At 38.9% G+C, this 14,486-nt stretch overlaps 1 protein-coding gene across 1 annotated transcript in view; it reads left to right on the top strand.

Annotated features, from left to right (window-relative positions):
• SPTBN5 (spectrin beta, non-erythrocytic 5) overlaps positions 1-14,486 on the top strand; it is a 94,552-nt gene that overhangs the window by 60,156 nt on the left and 19,910 nt on the right. Inside the window, 12 exon segments of the mRNA XM_050336997.1 lie at positions 357-548; positions 1,155-1,250; positions 3,947-4,065; positions 4,708-4,822; positions 6,441-6,554; positions 8,007-8,128; positions 8,755-8,917; positions 9,282-9,470; positions 10,438-10,515; positions 11,993-12,165; positions 13,031-13,121; positions 13,723-13,869. Coding sequence (XP_050192954.1) covers positions 357-548; positions 1,155-1,250; positions 3,947-4,065; positions 4,708-4,822; positions 6,441-6,554; positions 8,007-8,128; positions 8,755-8,917; positions 9,282-9,470; positions 10,438-10,515; positions 11,993-12,165; positions 13,031-13,121; positions 13,723-13,869 — 1,599 coding nt within the window.

The raw sequence follows: 14,486 nt of genomic DNA on the forward strand, positions 1-14,486 counted from the left end.
TTCTTCCTTGCCTGGGGTGTTTACTCCTACAAAGAGTAAACAGGATTTCATGCCCCATTTGTGAATATTTTTGTTGAAACTGGGTGAATCATATGGCTGAAATGTGCAGTCATGAATGTCATTCTTGGAAAGGAAATATTCAAATCCTAGAGTTCTGTGGTTCTAGATTCCCTCCATATGTGAAAGGCTTCCAGCTGAGGTGTATCCTGTGGGCAGTAAGAATTTATGTTAGTAATCTGTTGTGCAGTCCAGGCTAGGAAAGTGAGAGAATCCTCCTAGAAAGGCCATGTAACATGATAATCCCCTTAAAAATTAGTGGCAACCTTAATTTCTAATTTCTTTTTCTGAATGTGAAGAAGGGGGAAGCCCTGATATCAAAAAGCCACCCTAAATCAGGAGAGATCCGTCGCGAAGTCCGCTTGCTTCAGGAGCACTGGGAGAAGTTGAAGAGAGCTGTTGCTGCTCGTGGAAAGATGCTGGAGGACAGCCGGGACTTCCTAGAATTTCTCCAGAAGGTGGACCAGGTGGAAGCCTGGATCAGGGAGAAGGTAAATGGATTTCAGTATTTAGCTAAGCAGCACACCAAAGACTTGCTATTTAGCAATGAAATTCTGATAAATGTTTCATCTTCCAGGATATTTTTTAGTGGCTTTTGTCTGTAAGAATCATGACACATTCTACAAAAAATATGAAAGGAATGATTCAAAAAATTCGAAACATTTCGTGGAGTCTGCCCATACCAGAGTCAGTTGAACAGTATTAGCACATGTAAAATGTGCACATGAAGAGTTTGTGACTGTTGGAGGCTATATGTCTCCATTGAGACATAGAAATTAAAGCAGACTAGAATGGAAGAGACTTGAAGTACTTGGCAACTGGCTTGCACTCTTGTATATCAAATCTGAAAGTTTCTCTTTGTAGGAGTGAAGGAAGAATCACTTTCACTCAGAGGTAGCTTCCATAATTAGTAATAGACTGAAGAGAGAGTTGAGAGTAAGTCTCATAATTGTTTAAAGATCAGAAGATACTACTTCAGTAGTTGTAGGTCAGTGATGTACAGACAAATGACAGAACTTATTGCATAAGCACTGGGAGTTGCTGTGTTCCTCTACTCTTAGGCTAAATATTTTTCTGTTTGCTGCTTCTTTCCTCAGGAAGTGATGATTAATGTAGGTGATGTGGGAAATGACTATGAACACTGCCTGCAACTCAAGAAAAAGTTGAATGAGTTCCGTGGAGCAACATCAGGGGTAAGAAGTGTTTTCCACGCACGTTTCTTGTGTGACTGCAAGCAGCAATTAACTTTTCAGTTCAGGTAGTAAATACAGTTCCAGTACACTGAGAAGGTGAAAGATCAGGGTGATAGGAAGCATTACAACCTCAAAAGTCATTAGAAAAGATAGAATTTTCACTCAGTGTGCCTTCTGCTTTGAAGATGTCCAAACAGAGCTGTGAGATGCTTGTGACGCAACTGAAAATTTTGGATTGTTAAATGAGTAGAAAACTTGTGCTGTGAGCCTGAGTTTGAGCAGGGTTTTGTTTGGTTCATGCAGTCTGCAAAACCACAGTCATTTCTACCCCAAAACAGTTTTAAATATGGTTGTTTCAACCACGTTTGTATGAATCTGAAAACTGGATATAGATCTTCCATGAACCAGACCTGTAGGGAAAAAAATAATACTTTCTCTATTTCCATCCTTTATTTCTTCCTTCTCCTCCTGACTGAGGAACAGTCAGGTTTCTCATATTCCTTCATACAAATGAAGCATGTAAACTTGGGGGCCTTTGTTTATACAGCACATGTGGTTCGTCATGAATCATAACATTAACAATCAGACATTTAGTAAAATAGAGCAGTGGTTTACACTTTGGATAGCAGCCATGTGACAAGTTGGCTGCACACTTCACCCTTTTTTGCTGAGATCTCTGACCCTCTTGGGGTGCTGAGTCATGCTAGCTGCCTCTCTTGTTCCCAGTGAATGTACCAATTTGGTCACCAAACCTGGGGAACAGGCCCTGCCACAACAAGGGCCTCCTTGTGATGTGCTTCAGCTCCTGCCATAACAGTTGTGAGGGATGCATTTGCAGCAACCTCTTGTTCTCTCTGTATGAACTGCTACAGTTGTGGACTAACAGGTCTGTGTGTCACACAGGAAAGATTACTATACTGATTTACCAGTCTAGAAATTGTGAGGAAGGTTTGGAAAGAGGTATATTAGGACTTTGTGAGATTTACGTTTTCTCCTGATATTCCTTTTTTCTTTGTTTGCTTGTTATCTTGTTGCCAATTCCTATTATGCATTACCCATCTTCTATTTCTGTTGCCTAATAGCAGAAGGAGACAATCCTCATCAATGCAAAGTAACAATGTAGATATGCCTGACCCCTGGGAGAAAACCCTGAGCTCCCAGTTCCAGAGCCCAGCAGAATCTCATGGCAGTACATTAGTGCATTCATACTGGATTTGGATAGAGAGCCAAACTACTCAACTTCAGCAGCAGGGAATTATTGAAGAGACCTTCATTGTGTCTCCAGTACTCACCAGCTGACTAAGGGTTTGAGCAAAGGCTCTTATACAGGTTGTACCAGCCAAAAAAATGATGATGAAAAAGGCAGAAACAACCTGGTGTCCCAGTCTGCTTAAGACCCTGAATAAAAAGGTCTTTCCATAAACTAAGGTAGATCTTATGTGCCACAGAAAACTCTTGACCATAGATACTATCAGCCTGTAGCCACTGATCCTATAATACTCTGAACATGACTCCTGCAGAAAAAAAGCTGGGACATTTATGCTCTGAAAGCTGATGCTTAGTTATACAGTACTTCATGGGGTGATACAAGCAGAAGCAGGGTGTTCCTGGCACAGTGTGTGCATCCATCCAGTCTGTATTTCCCCACTAGACAAATCTGAGGTCAGGGTAGGGAGTAATCATCCTGCTTCGATGGCTGCAAGATTTTCTACTCATTGTGCTGCTGTTATTTCTGAGGGAAGAAGACTGCAGGGTTTCTGAAGAATATCTGGCTGTCTGCTGGTTTCTTCTGTTTACTTTATGGCTGTGTATAATAGTAAAGCACATATGGAAGCAAGCATATTGGTATGGATGCAGCATAAACAAAATACCCAATGGAGTGAATACTTCTATTAACAGTGTGCTGGCATCTTGTAACTGTGCTTCTATTACACCAGTAATTGTCTCCCTGCTAAGTCTGTGATTTACTGCTCTCAGAAAAATAGAAAATGTTTTTGAGTCTTGGAGCAGTGCTCAGTGTTGGCTATCCAAAACACTCCAAAAGAACAATTATTCCACTATATTCCAGATTACGTGTGCAATGTACAAATATTATCCATTCCATGGTACGTGCATGGGAAGAAAATTGCCTTGAAGACTTAGCAAACCTTTTAAAATGCAGTGATGTTGCTTTAGAAGAAAACACAGTGGCATAGGTTGTCTGGAATTCTTAAGGCTGTATGGATTTTAAGCCTTGTTGTACAGAAGGCACTTCTAGACAGCAGCCTATCTAGATAAAACAACAAGTAGGCCTAGGAGCCATGAGTCACTACCTGTTTGACAAAGGATCATCCTGCCATACAGCAGCTGTTCCACAGCAGCCCACCTATGTAACCAGCACCTGCACCTATGTTTCTTCAACAAATGAAACCCTGCTGGAATGTCTGGCTTAAAAATGACTGTCTGAGGGTCCTTATCTAGACCTAGATCATTGTTGTATCTACAGTCATTAATTTTCTTTCTTGCCTCTACCATCTTCTCATCAGGGACTTAGTAACACCAACAGCTGTAGTAGAACAAACCTCATGTGTCTGAAATGTTTGGTAGTGAGGTAAAACTATTTCTTTTTGCTGCTGGCATTGTTTTTCACATCTCAATGGAAAGCTCAATCACAAGTAATTTAAATACATACCTTTGTTCCTGTTCTCACTTTACAGGAGTCAACAGTGGATGATGCTCACATCAGGACTATCAATGCCCTGGCCATGAAACTGGAAAGACAGAACAAGGAAGAGACAAAGACAATATACGAGCGCCGAAAGCATCTCAATGAGAAGTGAGTATGCTCTTAAATCTTCTGTGTAAAGCAAAAATCAGAAGAGAAAATTAGTTGTCTTTGGCTGGGATACATGGAGGAATCAAAACATACGTTTCCTTCTTTAATATCATGACTACCAAATATCAGAGACTGGAGTTGTCCTTCAATACTCTCAGAGCAGTTAGCTAGAAGGACTTTTAATCCAACAGGTCCAAAGTAATTTTTCTAGCCTTGGAGGCAAATACACTGTTTCACAGCACTTAACAAAGTAGATTCATGAAGCTAAGACACTTCCATCTATTTACATAGTTATCCTGGTGAATTGCCTATTTCTTTTGCTGCTTCACAGTCCACTGTCTAAGAAACAAAAGCATGAAGATATGGATTATGAAGTTATTGAGAGTTTAAGGAAACGGAATCAGTACTTTTTAGCTTTTAGCCTCCATGACATCCTGAAAACATGGTATAAATACAACCAGATAATCTTCTCACACTATTGCTTTGTCTCTGTGATGTGCCCCCTGTTATGGGGAGTTGGGGATCAGTGTATAAGGTAGTTCAGAAATCCTGTCTTTTTGCTTAAATATGAACATCATGAAACTCAGTTGTGGAAATCCTTGCCTATGAAATACATCTCTAAAATAATATTTTCAATAAAAGGTGGAACAGTTTCCATGGTAACCTGAATGCATACAGGAAGAAATTAGAGGGAGCCCTAGAGATTCATGCCTTAATCAGAGAAATAGATGACATCACAGAAAGAATTACTGAGAAGGTAAGTTTTCAAATTTTGATTCATTGAAGTGGAAAAATGTTGTATTTTGCCAACAGCAATAAACCCAGGCATGCTGATTTCTAGAGAGCCGCTGAGTATTCAGCAGTGATCTTTGATAGTTGTCTGTGTTTAAAGTGCGTAGGAAGGCTGAAATATCATAAAACAGTGCAGATTACCAACTCTAAGGTATTCACTAAAATGGGTGCATTTGAAATGTATTATGAGAAATCACAGATTACAGTCTGTAATAAAAGGGATTCATTTCTGTATCTAAGGAGAGGTTACAGGGAAGATCAAGTTGAACTCTCCCTGGAGGTTCATAGTGAAAGACAGTGGGTACAAGTAACAAAGTGAGAAGTTCAAAACAGGTGTAAAGTGAAAAAAATCACAATGAGAGTGATCAAACACTGGAACAGGTTACCTGAAGAGGCAGTCCTTGGAAGCATTCAAATCTCAACTAGACTGGACCCTGACCAATCTGTTCTAAGGTGACCCCACTTTAGGCAGAGACGAGACTAGATGATGTTCAGAGGTCTTTTCCAACCAATCTCCTCCCTTGACTGGCTGGTGATGCTTTGCCTGATGCCCCCCAGGACATGGTTGGCCCTCCTGGCTGCCAGGGCACTGCTGACTCGTATTCAACTTCCCATCATCCAGGGCCCCCAGGTTCCTTTCCACAGCACTGCTTTCCAACATCTCATTCCCCAATCTGTTTGTACATCCAGGGTTGCCCCATCCCAGGTGCAGAATCTGGCACTTCCCCTCCTTGAACTCAGACAATGCTGAGCCAAGTTGGTTCTGAATACCAAAGGCCAGTTAACTGAGTTACCATAGAGCTGTTTCTGAATTACCTGCTTAGCTTGACTATAACAACTTCTAGTGTTCCAAATTCAAAGCCAGTTCATTCAACACTATCTTGCATCTCTCTCTCTCTGCTGCACAATACAGACCTATTGAATATGCAACTTTGAGAAGTTGCATAAAATCTCATTCATTCAGAAAATGGAAGTAAAAATGCCTCTCCTGGATTATATATACATTGTTATTATTATTATTATTATTATTATAGATATTATAATATCATATATTTATTTAATTATGTGTCAGTAGGCAAGTGGTACTACTTAAGGTACCACAAGGCTGTTGGCTCAGAATTTTTATAGCAACCTTTACAAATGTATTTCTTCATTTTATGGGATTTAATTATCTGTTAGGAGCTTGAGAGTCAATTTTAGTTTTCATATTTTCATAATACATATCTGAAAATTTCTGTACCGCAATTTATTGGGAAATATTTTTCTGGTTAGGTATTTGAAAGAAAAAAAAAAAAGGAAAAACAAAGATTGAGAAATGCAGGGAAGCATGCCTGTCTTTGTTTTACATGTGAATGGCCAGAAGCATCTTAAGCAGAATTATGAGTGTTCAAAGAGATGTGGATTCTTGTTTCGTCTCTGTACCGGAAAGCAGACAATGCACTCTGTTAATATTTAAAAAGACAATAAGAACATTTAGATGGCAATGCAAAGAAGTGAAGGAAAAGACTCTTTGAAATAATTAAGAAATTATCCTTTTGCTTTGTGTAATCTTCACTATTTGCATATCCTACTGCTCCTTCCAGAGTGTACTGATACAAGCACTGGATTATGGAAAAGATGTGGAAAGTGTGGAAAACCTGATTCGAAGACATGAAGAAATGGAGAGAGAAATCAGTGTTATAAAGTCCAAAATGGAGGTAAGAAGTGAGGAAACACTGTAAAAAATTTCATTTTTGCTTCTTGGAAATATGGTGCAAAAATCATTTGGGTTGAGTAGTATGAATTTTCTGAAGTGCAAGAGCAGCATAAATTTCTCCTCAGTAAAATACCATTCTGCTTAATCCTACTTTATCATATCAATATCATTCTTTCTGATGCACTAAATCTAAGAAAAAAGTCCCTTTTGAACCTGTTGTCTTTCTGGCTCTCACCTACAAGCCAGATCAGACTATCCTATACATTTCGGAAAGTATGGAATCTGTCTTTCCCCCAGTTTATTTACTGAATTGAACCAAAATCACAACTCTAGTTTTATTTAGAACTTAAATATAAAACCCAAGTGCAGCTAATGTCCTGACACAGACATCAAACACAGAAATCTTAGGTTATAATGCCTGCCTGATCCATTCTAGCTTTTGTAAAATGGCCAGTTTGTATCACTTGGGACTAATCTTGAGCATCAGATATGGGTCTGAGCTCCTATGTAGTTGTATATTTTTAATATGAAGAAGTATTTTCTGTTGAACCACAGTAGTGGAAATTCTGTGACAATCTCTCACATTTTTTCACTGATGGCCAGAGTGTTAAGCCCTTTTATATAGAAAATATTTTTGCAAACTTTCTCCAAACCTTTTGTTCTCACTAGTGAGATTTTAGCAGCATATTTAGGGCTTCTGACTTCAGAGTAAACTTTTCCTTAACACCTTAGCTGTGGGTTTGTATCTGGGTTTACCTGCACGTGTTATCAATTCTTACATTTGGATTTGGGGTTTTTTGATACGGTACCACAAATACCATGTGCAAAGTATAATAACTACAGGTTTTTTTAAAAACCAGCCTGGCATATTCTCCTTTCTCCATAATTAAAATATTCATTTTCATAATTTTGATGGAATTTTGCAAGAAAGTTACCAACTTTAAACCTGGGTTGATGACCGTTCTCTACTGTTTATCAGTCTGTGTTAAGGAAAACAACATCAACTAGAAGTCTACACTAAAAATTGCGGTTTGTTTCTGCTGTTAGCTGAGATACATACAAATAATATTAACCTTTCAGCAGAAGACTCAAAACTGGTTGTTTCTGTGTGTTCCATATTTTCATGGCTTTTTTTAGATTTAGATTGATTTTGTTATGCTTAGTTAGATTGTTTGTCCACATTCTGCAAAATTATTGTTTTAATTGTAAATTTACCATTTGTACATGTGAAGCAGTGCACACATATCTTTCTTCACATGGATGTTTGTTTGCAAATGCATACGTATTTGTTTATTGCAAATAACATGCCCCTTTGTATATTTTGTTATTGTAATTTAAGTACCTACCTTTGAAAACCGAGATCTTAAAATGAAAACTTTTTTCCTAAAAGTCAAACTCAGGAATGAATATAAGCATTTGGCACGAATTCACCCCGCTATAAATCTCTTCGCAGACATTGGAATTGGAATCTTTCCGCCTTTCCACAAGGAATCCATCCATAAATGACAAACTGACTATGAAGCAACAGGAGATGAAAAACAACTGGCTACGGCTCCAGGGACAGGCCAAACAAAGGTAAAGAATTAGAGAGTGGTTTGAATATCTCTCAGCAGGGGCAAAGCTTCTCTCTGGAGTCTAAACTCTACTTGCCAGGGGCTTTTTAAAACTTTTTAAGGATTCTTTCCAAAGTTTACACAGGCATCTTAGACACCTGCACTGGAAAAAGTGTGAGTTGGTACACACAATATGACTTTGGGAAAACTAATACAATGTGTTTGTGGTTTGTCCCATTACATAATGTTACTAAAATGCCTTCCAACTATCAAATTAAATCTATCATAAAGCCTTTGTGAAAGACTTATTTTTGGATAGTTCTAGAAGATATTTTTTTCTTAAATCTTTCCAAAACAGGAAAGGGTTAGGCCTGATCTGTAATTGTTGCTGGAAGCAACAGCTATGAAGGCTTTTTTACCTTTCTTGTGCTAATGAACTGATGTAGAAAAAATAGTAAGCATGTTGTCTCCAAGGAGGTGTGCATCTCCTATGACTTTAGTTAACATGAGGACTGTTAGGAACTGTAAGGGAAAGCCTGAATTCATTTCATTTGGCTTCTCCTAAGATACTTTCCTCTGCAAATGGGGAGAGAGAAGCAGCTGGATAATTCTGTGTTGGATAATGCTGAATTGCACATTGTGTGGCAGGAAGGAGAAGCTGGCAGCCTCGTATCAGCTACAGAAGTTCAACTTGGAGATGAAGGAGATACTAGACTGGACCCAAAACATCAGAGGTTTAATGGAAGCAGGGGGGCTTCCTAAAAGCGCAAATGAAGCCGAAAGTATGATTGAGGAACATCAGGAGAGAAAGGCAAGTTTCTCATAAGAACTACCTTTATGTAGGAATACTGGAGGTAGGGGATGTGGTATTATGGATGTTCAAAATGGTGCTCATTTATATCTCAGCATTTTCTAATCTGTTTCTAATTTAATCCCAATTTTCATTTGTAGGAGAACAGTTGTTCCTAAAGCAATAAAGTCATTTATTTTCTACACTGATTTTCTCTTAGCAATGCTATGCTCTTCCAGTAACATAGCTCAAAGAAAGATGAATGATTTTCCATACAAATATTAGTGCTGGAAAGTTACAGCCCATATTCTTCCCCTTAAGGCTTGTATTCTGAATAACTGGATTCTCATAAACCCTTGACATCAACCTTAGTAATATATTTTAGGAGGAGATTGAAGCACGAGTGGAAAGATTCAACTCTCTCAGTGAATATGGTAAAGAACTTGCCAATTCTGGTCACTATGCAACCCCTGAGATTCACCAGTCCCTCTCCAGACTACAGCAAGCCTGGTCTGAGTTGATCCAAGCATGGAAAGAAAAATACATAAAATTGTTTCAGGCACAAGACTTACAGGTGAGTAAAAAGACATTCAAGAGAGAATGCACATGCTACTGACAGTTTTCCTTGATAAAAACAGCAAATTTGTGAGATAGTATAATGAAAGATATGCTAATAATACCCAGTGTTTTATGTATATTTCCAGAAGGCATGCTGAGGGCCAAGCACATTCTTTGCTTACAGGGCTTCAAGTTACAAATCACAGAAATTTCTGTGAAATACGTGCTCATATATTTTCCAAAGCCTTTAAAACTTAGCAAAGTATGCTCAAACTCTCATACAGCTGGAAAAAGACACATACTTAAAATGCAACACCACGACTCTACCAAGTTCTACAACCTTCCCAAAAAACATGGAGCCAGACAGATATTTTAAAAAAAAAATCTGAAGACAAATTTAGCATTAACAGAATAATTAATTTTTCCCTGGCTGTTGTTTTGGCTGTAGTTTCCTAGAAATAATTCCATGTAACAGTCATCTTACTTAAAAAATTTCTGCTCAAACAGAGATTTTAACAATGGGGAATGTCAAATACTTTAAATAAGAGTTGGGCTATTAGTCCCATCAAAAATCTTCATATATATGAGAAATGATATGGCATGGGCTGCTTTGATGCTTCTTTATGTATTACATGCTACTTATTTCCAGCCATATTACTCACGTTTCATTGACCAGTTACTTACACAGCATTCTCTACACCATTAACAATCTAGAAATACTTATATTGTATCCTATGTCTTGGACAAAAAGAAATAGTCCTGTTATTAAGGAGAAAGTCACAATAATGATTGTTACATGTATTTTTTCTAGAGTCTTAGAAGACTTATTGCCACTAGAAGGCTTAGTGTCTTCCAGTGCTATGCAGTTAATTTTTGAAATATCCATGAAAGTTTGGGGGTTTTCAGTGTACTCTGCCAAAATCAGATTAGCCTCTGTTTTACAGCATTTTTTCATGTTTATGACTGATTTTTTTCCCGTACAGAAATTCTATGGCTACGTGGAACAGATTGAGAGTTGGCTCAGCAGCAAAGAAGCTTTCCTAGCTAATGAGGACGCAGGGGTATGTGCTCTGAGAAATTACGATTTTCTCTGCAATCAGTCTGAAGGAAAGGGGACTGTGAAGTATGATGATGTGCTCTGAACCTTCCTGGGGTCTTTCTCCTTACTGTTCTGTCTTGTTGCTGTTTTAGGATCAGATTTCTTACCTTGATAGTTTACACAGGATGGGATTCTCAGCCCCAAGAATAATGAAATAATCCAACTACTCTGATTATAGCTGGAAAGTGAGACTGCATAGAATCATAGAATGGTTTGGGTTGGAAGCAACCTGAAAGATCATCCAGTTCAAACCACCCTCCCACGGGTGGGGACACCTCCCACTAGACTAAGTTGCTCAATGCTCCATTCAGCCCAGCCTCGTCATATCTGACCCAAATACACTTGCAAGTCATCACGGCTGTCACTGATGACATGCCCAGTTTAGCTTTAAATTACCTACCACAGGTATCAGCAACACTACAATAAGTGATGCATGGTAGCAGGATGCTAGATATACGTTCTGATACTTAGCTTACCCTGCACCTTGCGTAGGTAGTGCTACCTAATTAGTTGTCTCTGCAGGAGTTACATAGTTCAGTGTAGACACAATGGGGACAAATGGTATGAAAACCATAAAATGCTAGTGGCTGGTATCTGCCTCTGTAATTCTCAGCATAGAGGTATGTATTTACAGTCTTTTCATTACTTATGAGACTTACAAGGAGTCACCCAATCATATTTAGCTCAGCAATGTGCAGAAAATAATCTGTGAGTAACTTTCCATCCAATGACTCATGTAAGCACACAGAAGTTTAAATTTTTTTCTGAACCATTTGATGTGAGCTTTATTGCTTCCTTTAGAGTTAGTTTATCATGGTGGCAACATTTTGACACCACTGAATCTATAATTAAAAGTGCAGAGGGGTGCTGCAAAGAGAACTCTGAGTCATTAAGGTTGGGATTCACAAACATTACAAGAAGTCAAATTCTGTGTTTCTCTCCAGCTGAACTGTAATGTGAGACTTCAGTTCTCAAATTCAAATCTGGATCTTAGCTCTTCTATATTCCATGAGTTGAAACTGAGGCTCTAATTTTAACCTCTTTCTGTGACATATTTGTTCACTTAACTGTGATTTCTGTTTGGCATCCTACATTTGCTTTCAACATAGCGTCTGCCTTAAGATTGATTTACAGTTAGGCTCTGATGTTTTAGTTCTTGAGAAGTTATGTGTTCTATGCAGCACAGCAATATGCACAAGAAGCTAAACATCCAGCAGCTAGTTCAGTTTTGACCCTCAAATAATGGCCTCAGACCTTGAATAGAACATTATTTGGGCCTTAAGTGTTATATTCAATGCCAATGCATTTCAAAGAACAATAAATTTTCTTGACAGCTAGCTTGCAAATGTGGGATAAATGCCATTTAGATTCTGGATAATCAGTGTTATGGATGAAAAAATTTGACTGAAAGCAGCTACCTTTTGTTGTCTTCTATCCAGGACTCATTGTCTAGTGTGGAGAGTCTACAGCAGAAACACACACAGTTTGAAAAAGCTCTGGAAGTTCAGATGGAGAAAATTGATGAAATGGCTTTATTTTCTCAGCAGCTAACACAGAACAAGCATTATGACTCAGACAATATCACCAACAGATGCCAAGCCGTTCTGAGAAGGTGAAGTCAAACCTTTCCCATGTCATCCATGAGACCCTCTCCGTGATAATTAATATATTTAAATTATTTAAAAGAACTATAAACTGATTTGCATTTGCTCACCTTTGTGCTTTGCACTGTGGTCTTCCCATATTGGCCTGAGCCTAATAATTATTTCGTTAGGAGGTGTCCAGAATGCAAAATTAACTGGAGGGTGAGCAGGATTCAGAAAAGAGGGCTGCTGTACCTCTATGGTCACCTTATCATAGTGACCCTTTGAAATTCAGGCACATTTCCTTAAGTATCTTAGATAGGGTGGCAAGCCTGCATAGGAGATTGGGAGGCTGATATATCATAGGCGTAATGATAATGTTAGTGGCAGGAAAAGAGATTGGAGATCCCTTATGATTAAAGTGAACATACAAATTTATTAATATGATCTAATTTGATATTATTTATTATTATCTCAAGCATGCATTAACATGGATAAAGTGCTGCAGATCCAAAACTGGTAAAAAGATTAAAGGATGGTGTAGCTTTGGTTTATGCATGGCAAATACCTTGATGCTTACAGAATTTCCACTTAGGAAACATGCTGAGCTTATGTTCTCTTGAACTGTGAAAGGCAGTAATGGTTGTTCCTAAAGGCAAATATCATATGTACAGAATTTGTGTGTAGTTTAAAAGTTATCTATCTGCTAGCAATCCTTCCTATAGTGTGCTGATCATCTTCTCTGACAGTCCAGATCAAGGGAGTCTGTACATTATGAACATTTCCCTCCTAAAGAATGGAGGGTTAGATCATGTGTGTTCTAGAAGTGAAATTTGAAAACTCTTACCTAATTCGCTCTGTGACTTTGACCTCACCCATCTGTCTTCATCTCAGAAAAGAGAGACTACTGGAGAATGCTGCTGCTCGCAGACATTTGCTAGAGGAATCAAGGCTTCTGCAGAAGTTCCTGAGGAATTCCTTTGAGGTACAATTACACGGGATTCATGGTATTCTAGTTTCTGAAAACATGCTATGCCGCATAGGTCTGAATCCCTGGACAGATTTACTGTGAGAAAAATCAAGGAATTGAGTCTGGAATGAGATAATATTGGGGATAAGAATAAAGTTTTTCATCTTCCATCTAGTAATCAGATGAAAGGTCTACTGTACATTAGATGCCAGCAAAATGCAGAAGAAATGAAAGCATTAAAAGGGAATGTGGTACCATTTAAAAACCCATGAGAAGAGATTAGTAATTTTCTTTTGAGATACTGACAACAGGTTAGAAATAGGGAGATCATTGTCTATTCTCCCTCATGCACACAGGCGTCCATGCATTTTTGCACTGCATGGAGCCTATAAAATGGAGACAGCCCCCTTTCCGGGTAACAGTGCTGGTAAGCAGACATAGAAGATGACTTTATGAAGGAAAGGAGGAGCTTAGGGAAGCAGAACCTCAGAAGGACAATTCACTTGGGTCCCCACTCACTGGTTCCCTGTTTTATACATAGAAGAGGAGAGCCTGACAGGCTGGACCTGAAGAAACGCTGATGGTTTGGGTTACTTCTGTTCTTTCCTCACCAAAGGTGGCTGCCTGGATTAATGAGAAGAATAGCATTGCCCAGGATGATAGCTGGAAGGATCCAAGCAATCTGCAGACCAAACTGCAGAAGCACCAGACTTTCCAAGCAGAGGTCATGGCCAACAGGAATCGTCTGGACTCCATCAAATCTGTGAGAGAAGCGGGGTTGATGGCAGGGGTGGGCAACTGGGATGAAAGACTCTGCAGACAGTCTGAGTTACAGTGATCTCAAACAAGGGAGGGGGAATCACTGTCCCCTCACTGACATTATTCATATTCTCTCTGAGGGGTCTGGGAAGCTTATTCTTTTAGTCCATCAGGAATTTTATGTGTCCATCAGTTTCTTCCCACTCTCTCTTATTATCCAGTGTTAGCATGCTATCTATATTCACCATGGATGCAAAGGAAACAGACAAGTGCCTTCAATAAAAGATTCATTCCACTGACTTTAGGGACATCTCTCTGGGGTGGATGCCACTTTAGATGTATACTTGTTTCTCTCCAGCAGAGAACCTAGCTGACTGTGTGCACAACTTTAACAAGTCATATGACAGGTATCCAACAAAAAGGGTAAAGAAGAGCTTTCAAGTGCTTCCTTTGCAGATACATGCTAGTAGGCGAGGTATGAAGGAAGCCTGACAAGCTTTGTCAGATACTTGGCAGAAGCTGTGATCAGATGACAAGTTTGGAAGGACAGACTGTTACATGTTTATTAACTTTATTTTCAGCATAGTACTTACTAGCCGTATTTTGCAATATATGCCTTTT

Source organism: Myiozetetes cayanensis, unplaced genomic scaffold (assembly GCF_022539395.1).
Source record: "Myiozetetes cayanensis isolate MyiCay16 unplaced genomic scaffold, myiCay2020 scf6-25, whole genome shotgun sequence".
Taxonomy (NCBI): domain Eukaryota; kingdom Metazoa; phylum Chordata; class Aves; order Passeriformes; family Tyrannidae; genus Myiozetetes; species Myiozetetes cayanensis.